This window comes from Heterocephalus glaber, unplaced genomic scaffold (genome assembly GCF_053883595.1).
Source record: "Heterocephalus glaber isolate CG9 unplaced genomic scaffold, H.glaber_assembly_v1.0 deba00001724, whole genome shotgun sequence".
In the NCBI taxonomy this organism is placed as follows: domain Eukaryota; kingdom Metazoa; phylum Chordata; class Mammalia; order Rodentia; family Bathyergidae; genus Heterocephalus; species Heterocephalus glaber.
In genome coordinates this window covers 5,730,979-5,758,247 of record NW_028258435.1, presented here as the reverse complement: position 1 = coordinate 5,758,247, position 27,269 = coordinate 5,730,979, and the positions used below count along the sequence as shown (strand labels likewise).

General features: G+C 45.6%; 1 protein-coding gene across 18 annotated transcripts in view; it reads left to right on the top strand.

Annotated features, from left to right (window-relative positions):
* The window catches only part of Myt1l (myelin transcription factor 1 like), a 385,446-nt gene that overhangs the window by 244,034 nt on the left and 114,143 nt on the right, over positions 1-27,269 (top strand). For all 18 annotated transcript variants that reach the window (XR_015446741.1, XM_021247219.2, XM_021247217.2 and 15 more), the window contains 4 exons: positions 7,031-7,186; positions 19,791-19,845; positions 20,011-20,044; positions 20,319-20,381. Coding sequence is in view for 17 of the 18 variants with exons in the window: in XM_021247219.2 (XP_021102878.2) it covers positions 19,791-19,845; positions 20,011-20,044; positions 20,319-20,381 (152 nt within the window). In the remaining variant the exon portion in view is untranslated. The remainder of the gene's footprint in view (positions 1-7,030; positions 7,187-19,790; positions 19,846-20,010; positions 20,045-20,318; positions 20,382-27,269) is intronic.

Genomic DNA, 27,269 nt, shown 5'->3' with positions numbered 1-27,269 from the left:
AGGTTCCCACTTCTTACCTGGGAGTGAAATTGCTAGACAGTGCTGTAACTCTTTGTTTAATCAGTAAGCACTGCCAGATTATTTTCCAAAGTGGCTTCGCCATGTGGAATTCCCACCAGTAGTGCATAAGGACCTTAATTTCTTCACATCTTCAGGGATTCTCACTACCTACCCACCATCTGATTTCTGGTGTCTCAGCCACCTTCCAGTCCCTGAGACACAATACCCAACACCCAAAACTTGAAGCAGGAGATGTTTATTTTGGCTCACAGTTTCCAGTAAGGTGGGGTCAGTCCATGGTCAGCTGGCCCCAAGGCAGGAACATCATGGCAGGAGAGCACAGAGGAAGATAGCTGCTCTTGTCATGGTAGCCAGGAAGCAGAGAGAAAAGGGAGGAGCTGGGGACAAGCATGCACCCTTCCAGGCCACACCCCAGTGACCTCCTCCAACCAGGCCCCGCCTCCTAGAGCACAGTCAGCCCTGAACTCATCTGTGTATAGATCCACTGATGAATATAGACCTTCATGATCCAACCACCCTTCACATAACATGGGACTTTGGAGGGACGTGTTAGATATAAACCACAAACTGGCTTCTGCCCATCCTGGTGGGTGTCTAGTGATATCTCATTCCTCTTTTTTTTTATATTTCTTTGATGACCAAGAATACGAGCATCTTTCATGTGCTTATTGGTGGCTTGTATAACTTATTTGGAGAACTGTTTATTTATATCCTTTTCCATTTTTATTTGGGCTACTTGTCTTTTTATTATTGAGTTGTAAGAATTTCTCATATATTTTGGATAGAAGCCCCTTAATCAATACATGATCTGTAATTATGTTCTCTTCTTCCATAGTTTGTCATTTTTCATGGAGTATTTGTAGCATTTAAAAATTTTAGTTATAAAGTCCAATTTGTTTTGTTGGTTAATTTTGGTGTCATATCTAAGAATCTTTTGCTGAATCCAAAGTTATGCAAATTTACTCCTCTGTTTTCTTCTAAGATTTTATTGTTTTAGCTTTTACATTGGGTCTTCAATCCGATTTGAATTCATTTCTGCACGTGGTGAAAGATATGAGTCCAAATTCACTCATTTATGTGGGATTACTCATTTGTCCCCACACCGCTTGTTAAAAAGATTACCCTTTCCTCCCCAAAACCCCAGGGAAGTCAGCAGACAGCAGCTATTCAGGCTTATTTCTGGACCATCAATCCTCTTCCATGGATGTGAATGTCTCCCCTTGGGTGATGCCACTTTGTCTTGATTATTGTCGCTTTAGATTGAGCTCTGAAACCGGGCAGTGTGAGTCCCCCAACTTTGCTTTTTATGACTTTTGTTATGGGTGTCGCTTCAGGGTCTGAGGCATTGCAGGGTTAGCACACAGCAGAGCTGGACCTCCCCTCACTCCTTCTGGGACAGAATATTCCTGGAAGAAGTCACTGAACCATGTCTAGGAGGTCCCAACAAGGCAGGCTGTGTCCAGGAACACCACGACTTGACCCAGCACAGTGGACCCATGGGTTCAAGGCTGGCCACCAGCAGAAAGGCCTCCCCGTTGGTCCTGACATGGGGTGGTGACATGCTGTGGGCCCTCCTCTGCAACCACGTACAGCACGTTGGCGTGGCCAGGCAGAGCCTGTAGCCTGAAGCCAGCTCAGCCTTCCTAGCTTGCGATGCTTCTGTCACCTTAAGCAGAGCATCCGGGTCTCTAAATGGCCCCTGCCCACGCAGCCGTGAGGGACATACTGTGGAAAGCCAGCTGCCTGCACTTCTCCCCTCCCCCACTTCTGCCCAGAGAAACCGAGAAGTGAGGGACAGGAAGACCCCAGGGCCTGCCAGCCTGCCATGGTCCCTGCAGGAGAGACAGGTTCCTCGAGAGCACAGAGCACAGGGCTTATAGGCAATGCCACCTCAGAAGATGATCAGGGACAGACCCAAGAGCCAGGGAGGGCTGGGCCCGGTCTCCTGGGTAAAATGAGGCTGAGCAGGAAGAGAAAGGACTAGCACACATGCACACATAAAGCCCACAAAACCCGGAATCCAAGAAGGGGCATCATGAGAAACACGACAGTGGCCATCTGGGAGGTCCCCTGTCCTGCTGGGAACCCTCCACTTGTCCACCCGCTTGGTCACCAGGAACACCTGGGACGGTACATATTCCCAAAAGCAAATATGCAAAACGGAATTAGATCTGTGGCCTTGCTGGCCTGAGATGAGTTTCCCAAGAAGAATTCCTGTCTCTGACTTAACTTTTTAAAGAAGTAGACCAAGAAAGCGGCATTTGGAGCTGGTGTTGTCAGAGCCACCAGGGGAAGGATCCCACAAGCCAGTTCTGGCTGCCCAGGCCCAGTGTTGGGCTGTGCCTCTCCTGCCCAGCAAGAGGTCAGGCCACTGGGCCTGCCCTCGTTCCTTTCTGTACCCCCTTCAGATTCAATCGCGTGCACAGGCAGATTCCAGGCAGGGAATTTGCTCCATCTCCTTAGGATTCTCTGTTCTTCTGTGTCTCTGAGTTCTCCTTAAGCCTTTTCTAAAATGGTTTATTATTAACAAAATTAAAAAGTACAAATGAGCACACTTTAGATGACAATTTTAATCAATAGAAATATCAAGTCCAGTTTGATTTATGCTAAGATGCTAAGAAAGCCAAGCATGGTGGTACATGCTTATAATCCCAGGACTCTGGAGGCTGAGGCAGGAGAATCATCAAGAATTAGAGGCCAGCCTGGGCTACACTGTGAGTTCAAGGCCAGCCTGAACTACACAATGAGACCCTGTCTCAAAAAAAGAAACAAGGACAATTTATGCTAAGAGTGAGCTCTACCATAGTTAATAGTTTTTCAGTCATCAATACATCATTTTATTGTTTAATTTTAAATATTATATTTGTATATATTTCTCAATCATATTATCAACATTCAGTTGAATATTTTCTGGTTGCAAAATACTTTTTGGTTCTTTTTTTTTTTTTTGGTACCAGGGATCAAACCCGGGACCTTGCGTTTTCGAGGCAGGTGGCAGAACCACTGAGCTAAATCCTCAGCCCCAAGATACTTTTTATAGCTATAATTTTGAAAGGAATTTACAAAAACAAGCATATATCATGGCATTAGAACTGAATGTATTAAGGCAATAACTTGTTTTAATTTGTATCTCAAAAGGTAATATGTTTTCCTTGTGTGTTTATTATTTGGGGATAAATTTAATGACAGGCATGAATTTTTCTATTTTACTTAAGCATACTTTCTTAATGTCCTTTTCTCTTCTGTTCTTTCATATTACCAATTTTTCTTTGTATACAAAATTATTTTTCTGCATGTGTAAGACTTTGTGCTGATCCTAACTTCTTTCTTTTAACTTGATTTGAAATTGTCTAGTCATATCTGTCTTGTTTCGTATTGAGCTACTAGAGTCTAGCAGAGAACAAAAGAGGGAGTCATCAATAAATATTGGCTGAATTAATTACTAGTACTCATGCCTAAGCAGCCAGTGTTCTTGTATCCAGGGTTAGTATTTATTTACATGATCACATTTATAAATAAGAACCCAAAAGTCAGAGACATTCGTTATTTTAATACATTGGTGATAATATCACTACCTTCTACTTCTATAATAATATGACTATCACTTTTTTAATATTATTTTATTGGTACCTTTTAGGTATACAATATAATGACATTCATCATTGGAAATCTGCACCTTTACATAATTTCTATTGGTTGTTATTTTTCCCCATTCCCCTGCCCTCCCTTCAACCCCTCCATCCCTCCCTATTTACAAAGACTTTGTTTCCATTTTTTCATTTTTTCATGTTAATTCCATTCCCTTCTTTCCCATCCCCTACCCCTCCCACTTTCTCTTCCCCTTTACCCCTTTTCTTCCTATTTCACATTATCTATTATACCTTTTAGTTCTTATTTACACTTTTAGTTTCTCACACTAGAGAAACTATTCGGTATTTACACATGTGTCCTGTTTATTTCACTTAGGAGTATAGCCTCAATGTGCATCCATATAGCTATAAATGTCTCTAATTTCTCATTGTTTATGGCTGAATAGTACTCCATTTTATTTTTTTTTTAAAACACACTTTCTTTATCCAGTCACCAGTGGATGGGCATTTGGGCTGCTTCCAAGTTTTTGCTATTACAAATTGTGCTGCTATGAACATGGGTACACATATATCACTGTGGTATGATTCTTTTAAATCTTTGGGGAAGATACCCAGCAGGGAAATAGCTGGGTCAAATGGGACCTCTAGTCCTACTTCTTTAAGGTATCTCCATACTGATTTCCAAAGTAGTTGCACCAGTCTACACTCCCACCAGCAGTGGAGCAGGGTTCCTCTTTCCCCACAGGCCGCCAGCATTTGTTATTGGTTGATTTCATGATAGCCGCCATTCTTTCTGGAGTAAAGTGGAATCTCAGGGTTGTTTTCATCTGCATCTCTCAAATGACCAGTGATGTTGAACATTTTTTCATATGTTTATTTGCTATTTCTACTTCTTTGTCTGAGAAAGGTCTGTTCATTTCAGATGCCCATTTTTGGATTGGATCTTTAAATCTGGGAGGTCTGATTTTTTTAAGTTCTTTATAGATTCGAGATAGTAGACCTTTGTCTGAGGAACAGCAGGTGAAGATTTTTTTCCCACATTGTGGGTTGTCTCTTCACACCGTTGGTGGTTTCTCTTGCTGTGCAGAAGCTTTTTAATAAGAAGAGATCCCACTTGTTGATTGTTTGTGCTAGTTCACAGTCAACTGAGGTTTTATTCATAAAATCTTTTCCTACATTAATGTCTTCAAGAGTTCTACCTAACCTCTCTTTCAGTCGATTCAGTGTTTCTATTTTAATATTCAGATCTTTAATCCATTTCAATTTTAGTTTAGTGCATGGTATATCACTATCACTTCTACTTCTTGGGCACTTAATAAACTAGAAACTTCTTGTGCATTTTCTAGTTTAGAAATTGAAAATTCTAGAAAAGTAATGCTTATAAAACAAGTTGATGTCATGAGGTAGTAATAATTCAATTTTTCTTAAATCATTTAAACACTAAACATTTTACTAGTGGGTTGGCTCCCTGATAGCATTATCCCATCAATTAGACCTGGAATTCTCTTTCCCAGGTCAGTGAGAATACTTTATTTTCTTTCCTGATTTCCTTCCTTCCTTTCTTTTTCCTTCTGTCCCTTCCTTGAATTCTCCTTTTCCTCCTACTCCCTTCCTTCCTTGACATCCAACCCACAAGCCCATGCCACCCAAGGACTAGGCACAACATGTAAGATGCAAAGACAAGTGGAAATTATCCCTGCTCTGGAGTCCTGCAAGGTCAAGAAGATAGTGCCTTGGACCCACAAAGAGTTCAAGAGAAAGTTTAAGGGAAATTAGTCCAGCCAAAGGCAAGGCAGTTTTAATTAGCAAAGTCAAACAGAAAAAAACATCATACCTGGTCTAATCTGTTCTTCTGTCAGATGTCTGCTTTTAGATCTGTGTTCCGTGTCACTCTGTCCTTGAGAAGACATGCAAGCTCAAAGACTTAGTTACTGTCTGTGGATGAAAGTGTCCTTCCAGGAAGAATAAGTTTACATGGAGGATTTATAGCTCAGTTTCGAGCAGCCAACAAAAGTTGACAAGGAAAATTGGTTTCCAGGCCAAAAGAAAGGGCTGCTAGTTTTGGAGGAAATGACCCAGTAATGACTCCCTGGCCTTCTTATTTAACTCAACCATCAAGGAAGCTGAGAGGACCCCAGCACTTTTATGTGATAAGCTGGGTGGTGAAATGCAGATGGGAAATGTGAAATGCAGATGTAAAGTGTGCTGCCTCCCCAGGCATCTCCAGGATTTTCTGTCTTAACCCCTAGACTTCTAATGCCAGCAAACCACAGAGCACAAGGCCCAGATTGCCTGGGATGAGTGAACAGTGGACATCTGTGGGAACTGTCAGGGGCCAGCATTCATTGCCTCTGTCTAAGGAGGACCACAAAGAGCTCAGATTCCTGTCCCCAGCCTCAGCCCTCTCTCTTCCAGGCCAGTGTGAACAGGCTTGCCACTTTGAGAGAAAAACTAGAGCTGCAGGTTTATGTCCCAGTCCTGGCTCTCTCCTCAATGGCTGGAGAGCTTCATGTAAATACTGTACCCTTTCTGAGTGTTTCCTGTTCATAAAAGTAGGATGAAGTTTGACTACTGGCTACACAACACAATGGGCAAGAAAATGCTCCAAAAATTCTTCTAGTCCTACATACTTTGAGAAGTCCAGTCCTGTAGCTCTGAAGTCCCTGAAAAAAAACATGGGCTAGATGACATTCATAGTTGGTATAGAATGCCCTATGTGGGCTGATCTGCCCCAATCAGAGGAACGTGGGGCTGTGGCAGTGCTTGGAGACCCCTGGTCCATGTGAGCCTTCTCAGGGGAGCAACACATTTCATAGTCTCACTTAGTGAACAGGGAATGAGACTTCCCAAGCAGGATGAACCAGGAGAGAACCTTTTCAGAGCCCAAGTGCAGTCCTGGAGTGCAGGAAGAATCGACACTCTATCCATGATAGCAGAGAGACACCTGGTTCCTGGAAGAAACATAGCATCTTGTGGACGGTTACAGAGGGTGCTCACGTATGATACTGTCCACTGTATCCATGACACGCATATGTGCTTGTATTGGCCAGTTTTCTGATTGCTGGACACAATACCAGAGATTCACATCTTACAGGAGGAGAGGCTTATTTGGCTCACAGTCTCAGGGGATTCAGTCCACAGTGGGCTAGGTATATGGCAGGAACATCACGGTGGAAGGGTGAGGTGGAGCAAAGCTGCTCAGTTCATTGTGGCTGGGAAGCAGAGCAGGGGAACAGAGCCAGAGAGAAAAAAGACAGGGACCAGATATAGATCCGGATATTGTCACACCTCCATGACTCACCCAGACACACCCAGAAGTGTGCTTTACCAAACTCCAGGGCATTTGTTCCTTAATCCAATGAAATTGACATGTCAGGATTAAAGTCACCGTGTTTTATCTCGTCTTTCATGGTTTTCAGATGGAGAAATCGAGGCACAGAGAAATCAAGTGACTTCGCCACAGTCACAAGCTGGGGAGGACCAGAAATAGAACCTGAGAGAGCCCGGCTCTGGGCCTGCGTCCTGCCCACAGAGTCACGCTGCCTCCATCCTCCGGGGAGAAGGCTCCTTGCAAGGTAAGGCTGCCTGTTCTCCAGGGTGCAGGCACCGCACTGTGCACAGGGACAGTCGCTCTGTGTGTACAGAGAACCGAACAGAGCTGGACCAGACCTCCCTGCCCTGCATAGCTTCCTTGGACCAATGCCTGGGCACACGGCCCTCTCCAGAGCTCTCTGTGTGCCCCTACTTCCACTCATGGCAGCCCTGCTGTCTTCTGCGGAGTCCTCCATCTCCCTATTCTCCCTTTCTCTGCCTGTCTCCTTTTCCACTCAGAGGGTGGAGTACCCATGCTGGAGTTTAGGCAGAGAGAGAGAGAGGCTTCTGTGGCCTCTTCCCAAGCCACTGTGCCTGTGGCTGCCCTGGCCCCTCATGGCTGCAGCCATCAAGCCTTGACCTCCAAAGTGGCACTGCCTTCCTCTGCAACTTCCCCAGAAGCCACCACCAGCCTCCAGAGCACCACATCCACTGTGGGTGGGAGAGATTCGGCCTTTAAGATCCCACTTCTGACACAAACCACCCAGTCCTCCCATGATGTCTGTGCTTCCAGCTCGGTGCCCTGTCCTTTCCCTGAACCCTTCCAGAACATCCTCCCCTTTTACTGCTCCACCAGGTGTCTGTAGGTCTCTCCCTGTGGCTTAGGGAACCCTTCTAGGGACACCTTTCACCAGCTCTGCCATGCAGTGTGGATGCCCCGAGTCAGAAGAGGTCACCCTGGGAAGGGTGACCTGGGATGGGACAGGACAGGGGCCACCATTGCAGCCAAGGGCCACAGGTAGCATCTGTATCTCTGGGCTCTTTACAATGTGCAATGCATGCCCAGGTCCTCACAGCAAGAGCACAGGAAACGTGTTCTTATTCTATAGCTCACACCATGGGGAAACTGAGGCTGGGAAGGCACAGAGCTGGAGCGGGGCCTCACTAATTCATGTCTGTGTGCTTTCTGAGCCTGGTGTCCTCTTGGGCCCACTCATGCCTGCTGATCACTTGGTGACCCTCAAGCCCTTCTTTCCTGTGGGATTCCATGGGACAGAACCCACATGCGATCACAGATGAGGAAATCCATCATGATGTGTACACACGAGCTGCTCTGGCTCTTTTCTTCTTTATTCTTTTAGCATTTTCTTCCACCCTAAAAACTAAGCAAAAGAGTTTTGAAAAGAAAATTCTGTTTAACAAAATAATAAACTAGAAAATTACTAGAATAATTTCAAATTCCTCTATAAATGGAGAATTCTAGGAACAATTTTCCATGTCAAATGTATATGAATTTTAATTTATTTTATGTTTACCCCCAGACTTAAATCTGGGAGAAGTAAAGGTAGGAAATAAATGGTGAGGACAGACGGCTGCAGTGTCAGGGTGTCTTACAGGCCATCTGCTCGTGATTGCAGAGCTGAGTGTGAAAATGTGTCAATCCAATGTGAGATTTCTTTTAAAAGAAAGAAAACTAGGCAAAGGATGTGGACAAAAACTTCACAGGAGAGGAACTGCAAAGGCCAACATTTAAAACAATGCTTGACCTCATTAGTGGCCAGGGAAAGATGAATTTAAACAACAAGAAAACCATTTTACTCAACGATAGGAAAAGAATTATATTATCTATAAGTAGCAGGCAAGGGACAGAGAGAGGCGCACCATTTTAAGAACTGGGCCTGATCATGCATTACAAAAAAGCCCGCGGAGTTTCGCTTTTTTGTTAGTACTGGGGATTGAACCCAGGGCCTTCACACTGAAGCACATCCTCGATCCTTTTTCCTTTTTAACTTTTCAGACAGGGTCTCCGAGTCACCCAGGGGCTAGACTTGAACTTGGGATCCTCTTGCTTCAGCCTCTCAGAGTGGTGGGATTACCGGTGTCTAGGCATGCACAACTCCACCTGGCAGATTCTTATATTTTTAATGATAAACTGATTATACCTTTTTATAAAACTCTTATGAAAATATGTATACCAGTTTGTAGGATATTTATTGCAACTCACTTTTTGCAGTGGAATAAAACAAGTCGATGAAATACAACGACCTAAATGCCCATCAGTAGAGGAATGGAGGGGCCGGGTGGTAAACTGTGCTGTGTATTCCAGGCACACTGAGGAATATTACAAAGGCTTTCAGACCACAGGCACTGACCTCAGAGACTGCTGTGACTTCCTGTAAGTGGAGAACAGCAAGTTTTAGAAAAGTTAGTGGAGAGCAGAGCCTGCTTTCCTGAGCAGGAAACACTCAGAGGAGAAGCCGCCTTGTTTATTCCTTCTGTTTTGGAGCAGAGCATGGCTGTTCTGTGGGTAAAGAAACACAAGGAAGGAAAAGATGGGAGCCATGCCTGGTTCCCAGCTGTGCTCATCAAGCTGTCCCAGGAACACCCTTAACTCTGCTCCTCCTGACCATGGAAAAGAAGCTGACCTGGCTGCTTGGATGTGCAGTGGACGGCTGAGGGCCAGCCAGTCCTCCAGCCAGGGAACCCCACGGTGAGAGCCAGATGATGGTGTTGCAGCCACCAACATGCTGGAGGACATGGAGGGGGGCATCGTGAAGATGCTGGCAACAGAGCTAGGCACAAAGAGGGCACTGGCCAGAGAGATGGGAGGAAATGGGGAACGACAACACCCACGTGGGAATGTGATAAATGACTCCACGGGGAAAAGTGTCAAAGAAACAAGTCAAACGTGACTTAAATAAATAATGTGATCAAGTAAATAATGACCAAGAGGTGTTGGGCTGATGCAAACACAGAAGAAACCTTCTTACCCCCACGCCTGATAAAGACATTTACCAAGCACTGAGGGAGCCGAGGAGAGAACAGGAAGTACCAGTGAGATAAGAAGAGACTGGGGGAGACCCTAAAGTGGACTTGGCATGAGACAGCAGGTATCCGGGGGCGGCTGGGTCAAGGCTGAGGCTGGTCTGAGTCGTTCCCTATAGAGGGGAGAGGGAGAAGGAGCGGGAGGGGAGGAGAAGAGAAGGCGGGAGAGAGAGAGAGAGAGAGAGAGAGAGAGAGAGAGAGATCCTCCCAGCGAAGAGAGGCCTGGATGGGAAATCAGGGACGGTGACACATAGCACTCCACGCTTTCCTGAGCGATGGGGACTGACCAGGCTTTGAGGACAGAGCAAATGGGTCCCTGGTGTTCTCAGAAAGGAGGATTCTAGCAGAGATATCTGATGGGGTGGGTGGAGGGGGTGGAAACAGGATGCAGGACAGGGAAGTGCTCAGAGGAAGGAGAGAGGTGGCTGGTGCTGAAAGGAACAGCGGAAGAGGGAAGATGGACAGGTCAGGAATGGGGGCAGCTCGTATCCCCTCTAGCAGGGACCTCGGGCCGCACCCCTCTTCCTTCATCAGCCTGTCTTTGTAAGCGAATCTAGCCTAGCCACAAAGGCACTGTGGAACAGTGCACAGACGTCACAAGAACTTGGTGCGGTGCCCCCCACACCATGAGCACCCAATCCAAGCTGCAATTTGGGCCGCAGCTCTAGACCAAAGAGACTTGAAGGGGATTTCCTGCCCAGAGAGGGATCAAAGGGGCTGTCGAGTTAGAGACGTGCTCCCAGGGGTGACACTGCAGAAGGAGACAGCTCTGCTGCTCTGTAACAAAGGGATCAGACGTATCTATCTACTAGAAGAGGGGCGGGTGGAGACTCAGGCTCTGGATGGGTGAGCATGCCCCCTCCCTGGGGGTGACCTGGCTTCCACCCCATGCAGGCTGGCACCACAGCAGCTTCAGGTACATCTAGCAACCCAGATGCCCTCAAGCTTAGAGGACAGGGTGTAGGCTGAAGTACCGAGACACCAGCCCACACAGGGTGATCTAAGTCAGGCAGCCCTCACTTCTTGGCATAACTTTGTCATAGCCCTTGAACAACACTGATGCCTACTGCTCCAAGGCTCCAAGCGATCCTACTCCTTAGATAGAAGAGTGACCCCTGCCCAAAGCACATTCAAGGCACTGTCTCCTCCCAGCATCCCTGGAGGTGCATAGGTGCCGTGACATGCGGGTGCAGAATTCAGAACAGAGATGCTTGCCCAGGATGCATTGCTAGGAAGAGGCACAGGGAGGATGTGCCCTGGAGGGACAGCTATGGGACCCACCTGCGGGATGTTGCTGGCCACAATACCCCGGAGCAGTTCTGGGTTTTGTCTTGTCATATAGCTTGCTGTTTAAGCATCAGTCTTCCTCAGGGACTTAGCAGCTATTTGAGGGTCTCCTATTTACTTTTAATAAGCAGTGAAGCACATTGAGGCACCAGGGACACCACCATGCATGTCCCTGGTGTGCGAGCTTGTAAACAGCTGCAGGGACACACCAGGCAAGATAGCTAAGCTTGTGCTGCAGGCACAGGGCTGGGAGCTCCTAGTAGACTGTCTTCCCCCACCTCCTTGGTGAAGAGAAGAGGGAAGAGGACCCCAGAAGCCGCATCAGCCATGCATGCTGGACAGAACCACTTTCCCATGGCCACACCATCGATCCTGCCATAAATTGATTTTAAAAGTACCCAAAGGCCTGAAATCAATGATTCCTATTTCAGACCATACTTGCCTAAGAAAGCACCAACAATGGAGCTATATCCCAGCCCGTTTTTATGCTTTATTTTGAGATAGGATCTCACTAAGTTGCTCAGGCGGAGCTGGAACTTGTGATCCTCCTCCATCGGCCTCCTAGAGTGCTGGAATTACAGGTGTGCACCACCGCACCGGGCTTAGCCTACCTGTTTTGAGTCTTCATTCTTTACTTAATATTTTGGAGTGTGTCCTTCATGGGTAGGTGTTTTTTCCACTCTGGGAGAGATTTCGCTGTTTATTTACCTATATCCATCTCTCTGGAAGATGTGTGGCTCTCATCTGGCCCTTTCTGTGGTGTCAGAAGCTATGCCCAGCTGCCACACGGTTCCCAAGCAAGTGACGTTTCCAATCATGACATCTCAGCGTGGGTGCATCAAGCTGGGCTCTGCCCCAGGAACGGCACTGGGGAGGAAGAGGGACTAGGCTGGCACGCACTGCGGCTGCCTAAAGCTGTTGGGCTGAGTCCTGCTGACCTGCAGTACTGGGGGCTCACTCTTCTGACACATCCACCCTAGGCCCCTAGAGCCGCCGCTCCAGAACACGCTCTCCACCTGGTAGAGGGCACTTAGCATAACGAAAGACCCTCAGGAAAGAGGACTCCAGAGCTGCTGCAGAAAGTGGCCAGGAGGACGGGATGAGTGTGTTAGAAGAGAGGGGCTGGAGGGGGATTCATGGCCAGGTGTCTTTTGTTGTGATCATTTATTTAAAATTCCAACAGTCACCGTTTTTGTCAATCACACCTCACTCACCCATTCTGTATAATTCAAGAGTCTAGGGCGTGAGTGTATTTCATGTTGGTTGCTTTCTTGTGTCTGTCGGGTCCAACTCCCTGCTGTGCCCATCCATGAACATGCGCACACATGCACACATGGCTGTGCACACACACATACACACATAGCAGAGGCATCCTTACTGCAACCTGTCATTTTGGTTGCTACTTCCTTAAGATTTGTGCCATTATTTTTAAAATGTCTCAAAGTAGACAGGAGCCTAGTACTAGCTGAGCAGGGCTGTCTAGGTGGATTTTCTTTTAGTGTTCCTGATTATGCTTGGCTGCTGCTGGGCTTCAGTTTCACCGTCCTGCGCCTCTAGAGCAAGCGTTCACTCGCCTCTTTCCAGATGGATGATCTGTTCGCGCTCCAGCCTCTCAAGTAACACTGTAAACTTCCCAAGTGTCCCAGAAGTTCCAGAAATTTGGCTTTAAAGCTCACAGACTGCCTCTTGACCCAAGAAGCAGCGTAAATATTATTTGTCAGACCATATGTTCATAACATTTCCTTTGCAAATGCCACCTGCACCACTCCAGCCTCTTCTCACTTGTGTGGCCAGCATGAGCAGAGCACACTGGGGATGAGAAGGAATCTTCACAGCGTCTCAAGGCTGGGGCTGAAGTGCAGGCACACGCGGATCTTAACGCGTGGCGCACTTGCCTCACAGCTGAGTGTCAGGCCTCAGATCCAGCCCTTCATAATTTCTGTTTAACAAGAGTTCCAAGAGGCAAATCTTTGGGACTGGAGTTTAGGAAGAGAGACTAAGTCCTCGAAGGTTTAAAAAATAAAATTTGTTTTCAATACTAAGGATTGAACCCAGGGCCTTCACATTGAGCTATGTCCTTGGACCTTTTCTAACTTTTTTTTTTTTTTTGAGACGGGGTCTTGCTAAGTCACTAAGTTGCCCAGGCTGGGTTCAAATTTTCAATCCTCCTGCCTCAGCCTCCCAGAGTGCTGAACTTATAGGTGTGCACTGAAAAGACAAAACTCCATGACCAAATGTGAGTGGGATGCTGTCGCTTCAGCATAGATGAAGGTCATGTTCAATAATGCCATACTTTTATGAAGACTTTCTAAGGTGTCTTCACATACCATATTTAAAGCTTACTGCATTTTACTGACTAGCTCATAAAACAGCCTCCAGGTCTCATTGCAGGGACTTCAACTGTCCCAATTCCTTCCTTTCCTTAAAAGATGCTCCCCACCAAATGGCTTTTATTTCTGGGGGGAAGGGAGTGGCCTGGTGGAGACTCAGCTAGCAAGTAGCCATCACTGCATCATTATTTTATTTTTGCCAAGAGAATTTTTATTTAACTTTCAGTTTATCTTGCCTGCATTGACACACGTGTGCTTGGTTTAGGGGCAAGAAGTCTTCATCTGTTTTCTCAAGGAGACGATTTCTCTGATCACCATTTGTTATCCGTAAGGAGAAAAAAAAAGGAAACATGGGAATGAAAGCACAAAACAGGGCTTATTGTCTGCCCTATTGCCCTGATTTCCCCCTTATTTCCATCCTATGGAATTGGAGAAGTGAAATCTAACAATTCCAAATCACAACATCACAAACCAGAAACTCATCTGTCTCTTTTGACTCTTTTCCAACATGATTTCACTGTGACTATCACATACAAATCCCAAGTACCAGTGTACTCACACTACATTAAATTTCCCCAAAAACAGAAAATTTTACCCTCTTTTGGAAACCAGTTTAAATGGCAGCTCTCCTTCTAAATGTGTTTCGAGGATGGCTAGGCCCATGATTCCTGCTGACCTTCACAGATGGGCTTTTATGCACCAAAATCTCCTTCAATCTGAGTTGAGACTTGGACACATTTCCTATCCCATGGAGTGGTGCAGGTGGGAGTTCCCAGGTTCCTGGAGTGAGTTCCCATGGGGACACTTGTGAACTGCGCCCCGTACCCCTTTGCTGCAGTCTCTGGTTCCTCCCATATCTTTCTGCTGAGTAACCCACCATGCCACATGCTGAATTGGACTTTGGCTTCTGCCCTTCCTCCAAGCTACACTCTCGATGCCACTGACTCCAGAGGCAGGCGTCAACTGACAAAATGGACCATTGGTTCCTGGATAATTAAATAATAGGTGGCAGGAAAAGACAGTGTGTCTGACTAGGAGTCATCCACCTGCAGCCTGCTATTCATGCACCCCTTGCCCGATCCTGCAGAAGGACCAAGTGGTGGGGACATCAGGTCCCCAGTGTGCAGACTCTGACAGGACATCACCAGCTCTCATTTCCTGGGACCAAAGTGCAGCTCCTGCTGGGTGTCTGACTGTGATCTGCACAGCGCTCAACATCAAAAATCAGCCTCCCAGGCACCAAGGGATTGCACAAAATTTATGCAATTTTAATGCATTTAAAATATTCTCTTCACTGAAGCTCAACTTGAGGAAAGTATGCATTTTATGGAGAGAAAAGGGGAAAGGAGATCAAAGTCATAAAATAAATACTGGTTCCCGATGTTAAGTTTACACATTATAAAATAGTTCACTTGCTTTCTCTTCAACAAGTCGGTCCTGATAGCTTTTGTTGCCACAGAATAAATTTCTTAAAGATTTCAAATACAAAACCACTTAAGCCTCCTCAGAAAAATGTATCATTATTTTTAAAATAAACCCTAAAATCCTTCATAGTAGTATATCCCTATAATTCTAGCACTCTGGGAGGCTGAAGCAAGAGGATCTCAAGTTGGAGAACAACCTGGGCAACTTAGGAGACCTTGTCTCAAAATAAAAAATTTAAAAAGAGGACTGGGGATGTATAGCTCATCGTGACCACCTTGGGTTCAATTCCCAGTACACAAAAATAAATAATAAGTAAACAAACACTAGGCTTAAGAATAAAAGCAGTAGTGCATTTTAAGGGTGGTTTTTCTAAATTTGAATTGTTGGAGGGTCATCAGAAATCCAGGCAACAATGTCTGGGGTTAAGACTCTTCAGACTCATAAAAATCAGAACTGATTGTCATGGGAGACGTCTCCTGGTATAGCTAAATGCAGCACCTGCAGCACAGGTTCAAAGCCACAGCAAGGATGAACCCAAGCCAGGGGTACCTGAAGCTGCTGATGAAAAAGGCTTGGCTTCAAGGCAGCAGGCAGGAATGGGGTCTGGATCCTGGAAGAACCACAGCCCATATCTGAGCCTGTAGGGGTCCCCAACCTGCTACCACACCCCAGAGGTGTAGACCAGTAGAAACCCTTCTGCATTTCAGGCCACAGATTTTTTTGCTTTCTTTTCAATCTGAACATGACCATTTGCACTTATTAAACATCCATCTAAAGTAAAATTTAAAACAATTTCAAAACATGGCTTCCTTCATTGAAAGAGAGAAGAAAGGGAATCACCATTTCTTAGTGTCTATCGAATGTTGTGTGCTGTGCTGGACATTTTTGATAAATTATCTTCACAGCACGAGAGTCTCGGTTGGCAGAAAGTAAAACATATTTGACAGCCACTGTGACCAAACAGTGACAGCGCTGGACAAAGGAGCAGGTGGGGGAGGGGAGAGTGTCAGAGCAGACCCAACTGCGGTGGGAGTCAGCACGGGGCAAAGGGGACCTGTCTGAGAAGTGGGAATAGTACAGTGACTTCACTAAGTGTTAAGTTGAAGGAAAGCTATCCAACTCCAGAAGGAAATGAAATCCACCCCTGCAAAAGACCAATGCTCAAAAGATGAAGAATTTATATGCAAAAAAGAAACAATTTCTACCCAACCGTAGAGCAGTTAGCGAGTGAAGCTTAACAGTCTCATGCTCACAGAGCAAGCTAGGTCTACTGCCCTTGGGTTAAGTCTCCTCTCCCAAACTGCAGCCACAGAAATCATCAGTGCAGGTTTATTCATCAGATGCTGATGAGTGTACTAAACAAGGCGATCTCTGGGGAGCACTGAGCCCAGAGTCTCATTCTTGAAAACTGATAAGCGCATACCCTATTGAAGGATGCCCCACAGCAAGCCCCCAATCCCAACCCCCCGGCATGCCCCCCAGAATACACTACAAGCCTTCGAGCCTGAGGGGTCTTTGCACATCGTGTTCCCTCTGCCTGGACCCCACCCCTACCCACAGGAGTGGTGGTGAAACCTAAAACATCCAATTAACCTTTAAATCCCAATTCCAACTTCAGCTCCTCCAGGGAGTTACCTGCACCAGCTCCCAGTGTCCTCCGTGCCACCTGGAGAACGCCTCTCACCTTCTCTCCCCTTGCAAAACTTTTAATTCAGTTTTCCATTCCTGAGATCATAGGATTTTACCCCATTATCTCTGCATCCCCAGTCCTGAGACTATTGTAAGAAACCTCAAGAAGCAGATGATTTCTGCGGGATGTAAGTTAAAAGTGTTTGTTATGTCACCACAGGCTTCGCCAGTCTTCCTGTGTGCTTGCCTTGTCCCAGGCAGGTCCTGGGGTGCTTTGCTAAAATTTTGCCGTGTTTGGAAAATTTCTACATGCTGCACAGCAATTGCAGAGCCTTGAATGTCACTCAGGGGCACTGTGAATTGGAGCTATGGTCCCCATGGTGTGACTTCCTCCCCGCGCTCATGTCCAGTAACAGCAAAGGACAGAAGGCCCAAAGAGGCTCACAAATCCTTGTGCCACACAGATTTCCCCACAAAAAGCCTCTGGGACTTGTCTCCTCCTTCCTGTATCTTACTTCCCTGGACAGCCACATTCCAGGAATGAGACGGCCTGGGACAGAGCCACTGATCGCTGGAGGTGACCGCCCCCCCCCACCCTCCCGGGAGGACAAGCAGTTGAGCCCTCCTAGCCTGCTCTCTCCATTCTCCTCAGACTGCAATCACGCTGATCTGTCTCCAAGATTCTCTGTGGCCTCCTGACCCGTGTTCCGGAAGCACCCACAGCTCTGTCCAGCTGGGCCCGCCGGGCCACCTCTCAGGCCTCAGCCTGTCCCTCTGGCCACAGCTCTTCCCTGCTCCATCTCACACTCCTTTCCATTGTCTGCCTGGCCTCTGCTGCCTCCTCAGCCCACAGTTTCCCCCGCAAATGGATTCATTCCCTCGTTCGTCTCCTTAAAATGCTCCAAGCACCTTCACTCATGTCATAGCTGCAGTCTCTCTCTTCCTCCCGCACCGGATCACAGGCTTTCCTGGTACCTCGACTTTTCCCTACAGATCTTCCCTGAGGACCCACTTGCCCCAGGCTCCTCCCTTTCTGAAGTTCTTCTTGCGCTAAATCCGGCTTATTCTTAGGTTAGGTCTGCAACTGACATCTCCTGTCACTAGATACCAAGCCTACCCCAGGAGCTGGTGGCTCTTCCTGTGTGCCCTCTTTGTCCCAACACCACTCCCAGCACTCGGTGTTCAGAAATAAATATCCAGTGGTTGACTGACATAAATGTTGAGCCTGCTGCTACAGATGCAACTTCATGAAGCCCCAGTGTCACACCTGTGGAGAGAAAGCACTGATGCTCATAATCCATGGAAACTGTATGTCCAGCCAGGTGTGGTGTTGCATGCCTGTAATCCTACCACTGGGGAGGCTGAGGCAGGAAGATCATTCAGAGTTCGAGGCCAGCCTGGGCTACATAGTGAGTTCAAGGCCAACTTGAAATACCTTGCAAGACCCTGTCTCAAAACAAAACCAGCCAACCAACCAAAAAGAGAAAGAAAGAAACCAGCACATTCACTCCACACTCTGAAGCATGTGTCTAGCCAGGTCACGTGCACTTAACCAGAGTCCTCTTCATTCTGACCTTTCTGTGCATAAACGGTGAAGGAAGCAGCTTTGCTGCCTGGTTTGGTGGGCTGGGTATAGATAACATTGTCCAATGCCCCCTGCTCTGTCTGGGAACACAGGCTGGCTGTGCTGGGCAAGGTGAAGGAGTCATAGATGGGGGTTGGAAAGTTCTGCCCATGTAATCAGGTCTTATACTGAGTAGAATTCAATATAGAGAGAATGAACGTATACCAGGTGTGATCAAAACAGTGAATGTCCAGATTTTTTTAATTTATTAAAGTAAAAGGCACATTGCCATGAACTGCCCTCAAAATCCTCCCCCTTGTTTTGAGCACATTTATCCTATTGTTCTTGCCACTTTCTGAAGCATCCCTGGAGCCCTCTTTCTTCAGTGTCTTTATATAGTAACTGCTGCTGCTGAGCACCATCCAACACAAAGGCAGCTCATAAACACACGGCACTGTGTCCTCATCCACCTTAGTCGCTGGATCTGGCACCATGTGACTTCTGGCTCTTCCCCTAAGTCACAATAACCATGAAAGGGAGACATTTTGAATCCACTCAGGACATTGAGGCAGCCAGGACATCGCACCAAAAGACCCTCAGGAAAGAGGACTCCAGAGCTGCTGCAGAAAGTGGCAAGGATGATGGGATGAGTGTGTTGGAAGCCAGGGGAAGATTTTGAGGGGGACTCGTGGCAATGTGTCTTTTATTGTAATGTATCTTTTAAAATTTAAAGTCACCATATTTCTCCATCACACTATCTGTGTGTACATGTGTGTGTGTCTACATCTAAGGCATTTGTACATGTGGAAATATTTGGTATACTAATATGCCCATATATATTCACATGTGGCCATGTGTCCTGTGGTTTAAAGAGGACATTTATGGACAGGTATGATTTTGGGTCCCTATACCAAAGATTCGGAAAATCTTAAGCAACTAACATATCCTGAATTTTAATTTTTTCATACATAAAATAGATGTGATAAAAAACATTTTCCCTACAGAATTGTTGTGCAGGACAGTTGCATTCTGAGACTGAGACAAATTGAGAGGAAGCCCCTTGCTGGCAAAAAAATGTCTTCCACTCTACCTGCCTTAACTACTTAATCATACTAAACCTTTCAAGTCCAAGGAGAATCTAGACATTTTTTGCCTGCTTAGGCACTTAATGGCTATCCATTGTATTCTTGGTACAAAGGACAACTCAGATCACCCAGATGCATCGTGATCAAATCCTTGACAAGAGAGTAAATAGATTGCTCTCCCAGATTCATCAAAACCTACCTCTGCTCAGTGCAGAGGCCTCCTGAGAAAACATTCCCTGCGAGATACAAGTCTGCTTATTATTTTTAAATAATACATTAAAGGGGCCAGGGATTTAGCTCAGTGGTTCTGCCACCTGCTTTGCCAAGCATAGGTCCCGAGTTTGATCCCTGGTACCAAAAATAAATAAATAAATAATACATTAAATTGCCTGGCCCCTCCACTGCCCTGGGACTAAAACCCTGTCTATGACACACTGGGCACAGCCAGGAGCCCCTGGCACAGCCAGGACCCAGACATTGACCGCCTGCTGTCTATCCCCAGATGGACATGGACGCCGAGGAGAAGCGCCATCGCACGAGGTCCAAAGGAGTTCGAGGTATGTCCCTGTGTCCCCAAAGCCAGCTCCAATTACCTTGGTCCTGCAGAACCACCCTGGGGTTCACTCTGATGCCCTCCCAGCTCCACCCTTTTGGTGATTTTCTGTGAAGAGGGGCAGTGGTGACAGGTGATAAACCCTGACCTATCTTCCATCTCTCTGCAGTTCCCGTGGAGCCAGCAGTGCAGGAGCTGTTCAGGTCAGTGTTCGGTGGGTGAAGCGCATCCCCACTTGCTGTTTCGGAAATTCGTGCCTTACGGTGGGTCTGCTGTGCTCTCAGATCCCAGGCCAGCTTGTTCGTGGCCTGCTGCACTGATGAGATTTATCCCCCAGACCTGCTAACAAACCCCCCACCCTGCCCCAGCTGTGTCTCTCTTTCGGTCTGGGCTGCCCCTCCCTCAGTGGCCAAGAAAGTGTCCGTCTCCCCGCCCTCAGTGCATGGCACCTGTATAACTGACTCTTTCCTGTTTCAGCTGCCCCACTCCTGGCTGTGATGGCAGTGGCCACGTTAGTGGCAAATATGCAAGACACAGAAGGTAATGCCTGCATTTTTCACAGTGTCCTGTCTGACATGCCTTACGTAGTGAGCCACCCCAGATGGTGGACCTGTGTGGGCAGGTGTGCTCAGGAAACAATGTGTGGGGCACTCCTTTGTCCCCTCTCACTTCTCAGAGTCCCTCTAAGGAACTGCCTTTGTGCTCTTGTACACATTCTCAAACCATAAGCCACTCCAGCACCTCCCAGGCGGAAGTGGCGATATCCCTAGGATGGAGACCAGCGTTGGGCTCAGTTCCCACATCTGCGTACACAGTGCCCAGCCTCCTACGGCACAGTCCTGCCTGGTTTATGGGGATGACATATTCCTTCTTCTTTGATTTCTCATTTGGGGAGCTGGGGAGGATAAATTAAAATGTAACCCACTGACCTGCCTGTGGGAACTCCGGTTTCACCCATTAAGAGAGTGTGTGCTATCCAGGTGTCACAATCCCAGCACTCTGGGAGGTTGACACAGAAGAATTGCAAGTTCAAGCCCAGCCTGGGCAACTTAGCGAGACTCTGTCTCAAAATAAATGAATGAATGAAAAGGCTGGGGGTGTAGCTCAATGCAAAGCCCCTGGTTTCAATCCCTGGTACCACAAAAAAAAAAGTTCTGGGAAATGCAACCCAAGCATGTCACTAGGCAGTGGCAGGAAGAGGTCATATGTGGGAGATGGTAGGACAGATCGTGCCAGTGGGGCTTTGGGGACAAATGACTCCGTTATTCTGGTAAATACTGGGATTTCAGGTTCCTATGGGGATGGGCGTGGAGGATGTCTGAAAGGTAAGGTGACACAGCAGGTCTGTCTCCAGGCCCTGGCCAGCTGTCACCCAGGCCCAGCTGCACAGCTGCCACTGGGAAGTGTCCTCTTCACTGTGACATGAACATGGCTGTCCATCTACGGGAAGATTTTCATCATGATGCGTGAGAAGGGAGTGTAGGCTACAGCACATTCTTAGCTCATTTTTCCCAACTTCATTCTGTCCTAACAAACCCTCAGTGGCCAGACCTCAGTCACCCTGGGCTCTGTGGCGGGGTCTTCCACGGTAGTCCAGGGTGACCACTCCTCACTATGATACGCACTCTGCTTCCTTTCCACTGGAACATTAATTTGTGGGTAAAATAGAGCAATTATTTTGATTGTCCTTTAGTAAAAAAAAAAAAAATCAAAGGAAAAATTACAAATTACTCCGCAAGTCCCCATTCTGGTGTGGAAGGAGACAGGGAATTTTTAATGAGCATCTATCCTGAAACAGTTGTCTGACTTTCTCCGCCATGTACCAGAGGGACTGCGGGGCATTTTATCCAGGGAATTTTTTGATTTAAATCATTTCGTGTAATCTATTATATTATTATTTTTTACTGTATAAAATAGTAAATTACTGAATCATGTTTAAGGGTTTTATTGCCCTGTGAAGTAGATATGTAAGTTCTTAATGTAGTTGTTTTTAAAACTGCACTATGTTCTCAATAGAAAACAAGTTAGCAAACCCTGAGTGAAATCTATGCCCCTCAATCATGTCTTGAATAGTCAACAGTTAAACTTTATCATACTGTTAGAAAAAGAAATTATTAACTTTAGCTAAAAAGTTATAATTGGGTTTGAGCTGGTCATGATTTTACAAAATCAGATCATGAAGTTTCCAACACTTTATTTCAAACATTCCAGTTACTTTTGTGTTGTTAACATGCAATTGTTGTACATATGAATGGGGTACATTAATATAGGCATAGTGTACACTGATCAAATCCAAATAATGAGCGTTTGCCTCTCCTGATCATAACTTTATCAAACATCCATATTCTTCACCAAGGGACATTGGGCTCAGATGCGGATTGATGCATCCCTGCACTGGGTGTATGCATCTGTCCATGACATCTACTCTGCGGACAAATGTTACTTAGGGTTCTGCATGGTGGTTCACACCCATAGGGACCACAGCAGAAGGGCAACTTAACAAGACCCTGTCTCAAAGTTAAAAATAAAAAAGCCTGAGGATATAGCTCAGTGGTAGAACACAACTGAGTCAAGTCCCAGCGCCACAAAATAAAACCAAAACAAAAATGGTGCTGGATTGAACTGAAAACATCTGGTCCTCGCCTTCCTTTTTAGCTTTGATGCTGAGTCATGACCCCCAAAGCCCACAAACCTTACCAACAGGTAGGAAGTCAGGAAGGACTCAGAAACACCCAATTTGGAAACCGCTTCAGTGACATTTTTATTTAATTTCAAATAATACCCTCATTTTTAACCATGATTAATATTATCTGAACTATTAGAATTCCTTTTATTTAATACAAATAGTTCATTTGGAAATTATAATGTAGTATATTGTAGTTGAAGATTAACTATCACAGCATCTGGACACCCAGATTCTGGTTTCCCCTGTGCCACTAATTGTCCGAGGGGCTGGGGACACCTGTGGTCTCTGGTGTCCTCCAGGTGCCAGTGAGAGCTGTGGACTTTGCTGCCTAGAACCAAGAACAATTCAAAACTGATGTCATTCAAAAGTGACATCATTTCAGAAGTGACATCATTTGAATGTGATGTCATGTGAAAACAGCAGCATTGTCCCAGGCTTCTCTTGGGAGGACATCTTGTGAAGGTATCCATTTGTTTGATGTCTATACATTATCAGTAATTTCTAACTAAAGGATGGCCTTCTAATTACTTAAGCTAAAAAATACTATTCCTCATTGTAAGAGATAAAACTTGCATATTTTAGCGTCTTCTATTTGGTGTTTCGAACGTGGAGGATGTAGATTACATCTGGCTTTGTTTTATGCTGGTTTTAAATGATTAGCTAAAGACAAAACTCCTCTGACAGCCACTGATCCCATGACCAGCACACACCTGGCAGTGCAGGTGTGGCACTGACACTAGGGTGACTTCTGACATCACCAGAAATTTGGGGCTTTTCACCTGTGATGGGAGCAGAAGCCCCGGCCTTGGTGTTAGTCTTATGACAGGCAGATGTGTCGCATTACATATTCAGCTTACTCACATGCCCCCCCACCATGGCCCACAAGGACATTATCTCCATATGCTGAAGAGTCTGAATGTGCAAAAAAATCATTTGTGGCTGGGAATTTAGCTCAGTGGTACCGTACCTGCCTTGCAAGCACAGGTCCTGAGTTCAATCCCCAGTACTGGGGAAAAAAAAGTGTAAAAAGAATCATTTGTGGCAGATGTGAAGAATACAATGTAAAAAAACCCCACATTTTTAAGGAACTAATCACCAAGTGATAAGATGGTGCCTTTATTTTTAATGTCAGGAAACCAAGTATCACTGAACTTTCAGGTCACCCTCCTGGATGCCTCCGAGCACAGGCACTGCCATGGCCTGAGGTGTGGGGTGACTAAGGCTGAGGAGGATGGCTTTTCTTCCCCAGTGTGATGCAGATGGGACTGTGGGTTTGTAAAAAAAAGAGGAGGGAGGGACTGAGGAGCATCCAACACCAGATAAAATCTGAGAAAGGGAGCAACAGTTTAAAAAGGGAAGTCACCATTCAAGAGCCTGCTTAAAACTTGGAAGATAGGAGTAAGATTATAACACTTACTTTTTGAATGATTTATATTAATTCCAAGATTGTATCAGTGAAACAAAAGATAAGCAATGGGTAGACATTTATTTGTGTTACAGCCCATAAGCAATTTGTGGTGGCCAGTAAGACCATGTACAATAGCATGGTTACATGATAAATCAAGAAGATCAATTAGTAACAATATAAGAGAGGTGAACACATAATTTTTTTCCAGAAATCTGGGGTACAGCAGGGTTCATATAGTATTGCATTTAGTATGAGTCTCCTGACAGCCAGGGCAATAACAAGAAAGATGAATGATAGAGGCCACTGTCTAGGAAAATGGCTTCTTGTTTTTTGACTCCATTGTTACACTTCTGTACACATGGCTCAGTATATTCTACTACTCTGTGTGCTTATGGATTTTCTTAAAGTACACTTAGAGGTAGCCAGAAACGTTTATGCATCTCAAACACTATGCATCTCAAAACTCCAAGCACAGCTTCATTTTTCAGATAGACAAACTAAACCTAGGTCATCCTGAGTTTTCCAAAGCTGAGTTTTAGGTCCCTGAGCTTGAAAAGGGAACCTCCCAATTGACTTAGCTCTCTCCACTTGTATTACCTCCTACTTTATTGCACAAGCCTGCTTGTGCACAAATAAACATTTAAAATGCCAAAGACAAGAGCCCTCTCATGTGTCTGTGCTGTGTTCCAGTGGATGGGTGGTAGGAATAAAATGGAATACCCAGAAGGCACCGGACATGGCACTGAGGTTGTTGCTGAGTGTAGGCCCTGACCTTCCCAGCCAGGGAGGCCTCCAATCTACACAAGCAGATGCTCCACAGTGGACATCTTCACACCAAGGCTGGGAGGCCAGCACTGGCTCCCTGCTACCCAGCTGGTCTTCAACACTGGACACAAGCAGAGGGGTGGGGCTCAGAAGGAATCCTGGGACTCTGTATCTCCCATGGCATGCCCCAAACCAAATACCAGTGGGGACATGTGCAAAAAAACTATACCCATCAACTGGACTTGTTGCCATTCAATGTAGTTCAGCTTCCTGGCCAGGAGGTTCACAGTGTTTTATGGATACTGAGATACAAACTTTAAAAAACCAAATGTCACACTATTTCCACAAAAATCTAGATGTATCCTCAAAATAATAGTTCATTGTTATCAAAGCTTTTTAAATTTTCCCAATAAAAATTAGAAATAAGAATAGTCTAAATATGTTAATATTTACTACAGAGTAAATATAGGAATTAAAATTTTAGCCTTATTTGCAATTATTACACACATATTAGAGTAATTTATATTAATTGGATTTGCTTACTATTCTAAAATAATTTTTGCATAAATCTCCAATGCATGAGAGAGAAAGGGAAAACAGAGAGGAGAATTTGTAGCATGGATTCATTTTTTACATGTCTGTTTTGTGATCCTTCCAAATTTATTTCTTTTACATTTAACATATTTCATTTAATTTATCCTTCACTGCAATTTTTTAATTACTTGTTTGTCACGCATCAGGTTCTGAAAAAAATATCCAACCAGCCGATACTTGAGTTTTGGAATCTGTGCACACCCAACAAACACCCTGAAGGTGATGCATGTCGGTATTATATCTCAGTATTTCCCCATCTAGAAAACACTGAGCTAAACTATTTAATTTGCAACTTTCAGATGAAAAGCTTCAAATGGTAGCTTTTCTTTTTTATTAGAAAATGATTAGATGCTCTCTGGCTTTTTGTGTGTCTTCCTTCTTTGGAATTTTTTCCATTCCATATACCTTTCCACCCACCAGCATGATTGCCAGGCGGCAGGCACCGTGAGTAATTGCCTGTCTTCACAGGAGCTTGCTGGGAAGCTAGTGGAGGGCTTGCTTCCTGATGTATGCACGCCTCATTTGGATTCTGCCAACAGCCTCGGGTGATATTATTCATGCCTTGACAGAGAGCACTCACTAAAAGCTTTGGAACAGAGCCAGGTACTGGCTGGGAGATAGCAGAGCATTGCAACTTGTACTAGAACAGCATCCATAATCCAAAAAGAAAAAAGGGAAAAGATACAGAAAGGAAGACACAGAGAAATAGGACTCCTGATTCCTTACTGATTCCTCATAGATAGAAATTTCTTTTGCACTGAAATAAAATACCCTACAAATAATTGCATCTCTTCCTAATCACACTTGAAAGTTGAACACAATTTTCCACATTTAATTGCAAAGCTGATTTTAATTAGCAAGGCCCTGCATGTGAAAAATGAGGATCTACTTGGGTGTGCAGAGCCCGCTGCCCCGTGTGCCGGCTGCTCTAATTAACGGATGGCTGCCATGCCATAGGCACCGGGGGATCCTCGGGAGGGATTCTGAGACATCACTGCCCCGGCCGTCACCCAGCGAAAGCTCCATGGCATGCCCCCTCTTCACTCTTTGTCACCGGCACCATAAATCAGGAGTTAGAGCATCCAATCTCCAACATTAATTCAAGATTGTGGCACAGGGGCGCACAAAGCAAAAACGTTGAGATCAAGGTATCTATCTCAGTGATGTCAGTGTCACCACTGCTATGAGCCTTCCAGAGAGCTGTGTGTGCAAACGTGAAATCCAGGAACCATCTTTTTGGACTGCAGTGGCAATTAGCCTTTATTTCACAATAAATCCTTTATCTGAAAAACACTCCTGGCCATGAACCTCAAAGAATGTTCAGCTGCTGCTGTCCATGGCTCAGCAGACCACACAGATCCAGCTCTGGGCTTTCCCAGTTGATCACCTGGTCTAGGACACAGTCACAAACTGGAGATTTGAGGCCGGGAAACAAAACATGTGTGCCTTTCAGTGCATATTTTTGATATTTGATTAAATTACATAAATATATTTTGTGAATAATTGCACATGCAAAGAGAAAGCCTCGGGCCAGGGATTTATCTCAGTGGTTCCGCCACCTGCCTCGCAAGTGCAAGGACCGAGTTTGATCCCCAATACAAAAAAAAAACCAAAAAAAAAACAAAAACAACAAAGAGAAAGGCTCCGCCTATTTTCATACCAGTTTCTAAAAACAGTAAGTCAACATATAGGAAATTAATAATGATAGGATTTGTGTTGACCAAGTCTAGATTCAGCAATTATAATCTTGTCCTGAGTTCTTGACTAATGATTAAAAATATATAAATTTGCCTTTGGAACAACAAAATATGTACTAGAAATGAGTGTGCAGGGCCGCTATTGTCTGGGGCTCGTGCACCAGGAAGCTCAGCGTTCAGTTCATCCCTCCGCTGACTGTGTGGGGACTCTGGCGGGTACGTGGCAGCCACCCCTCTATCCTGTTGTGCCAAGATGGGGCCCTGCAGTGGCAGTGGGG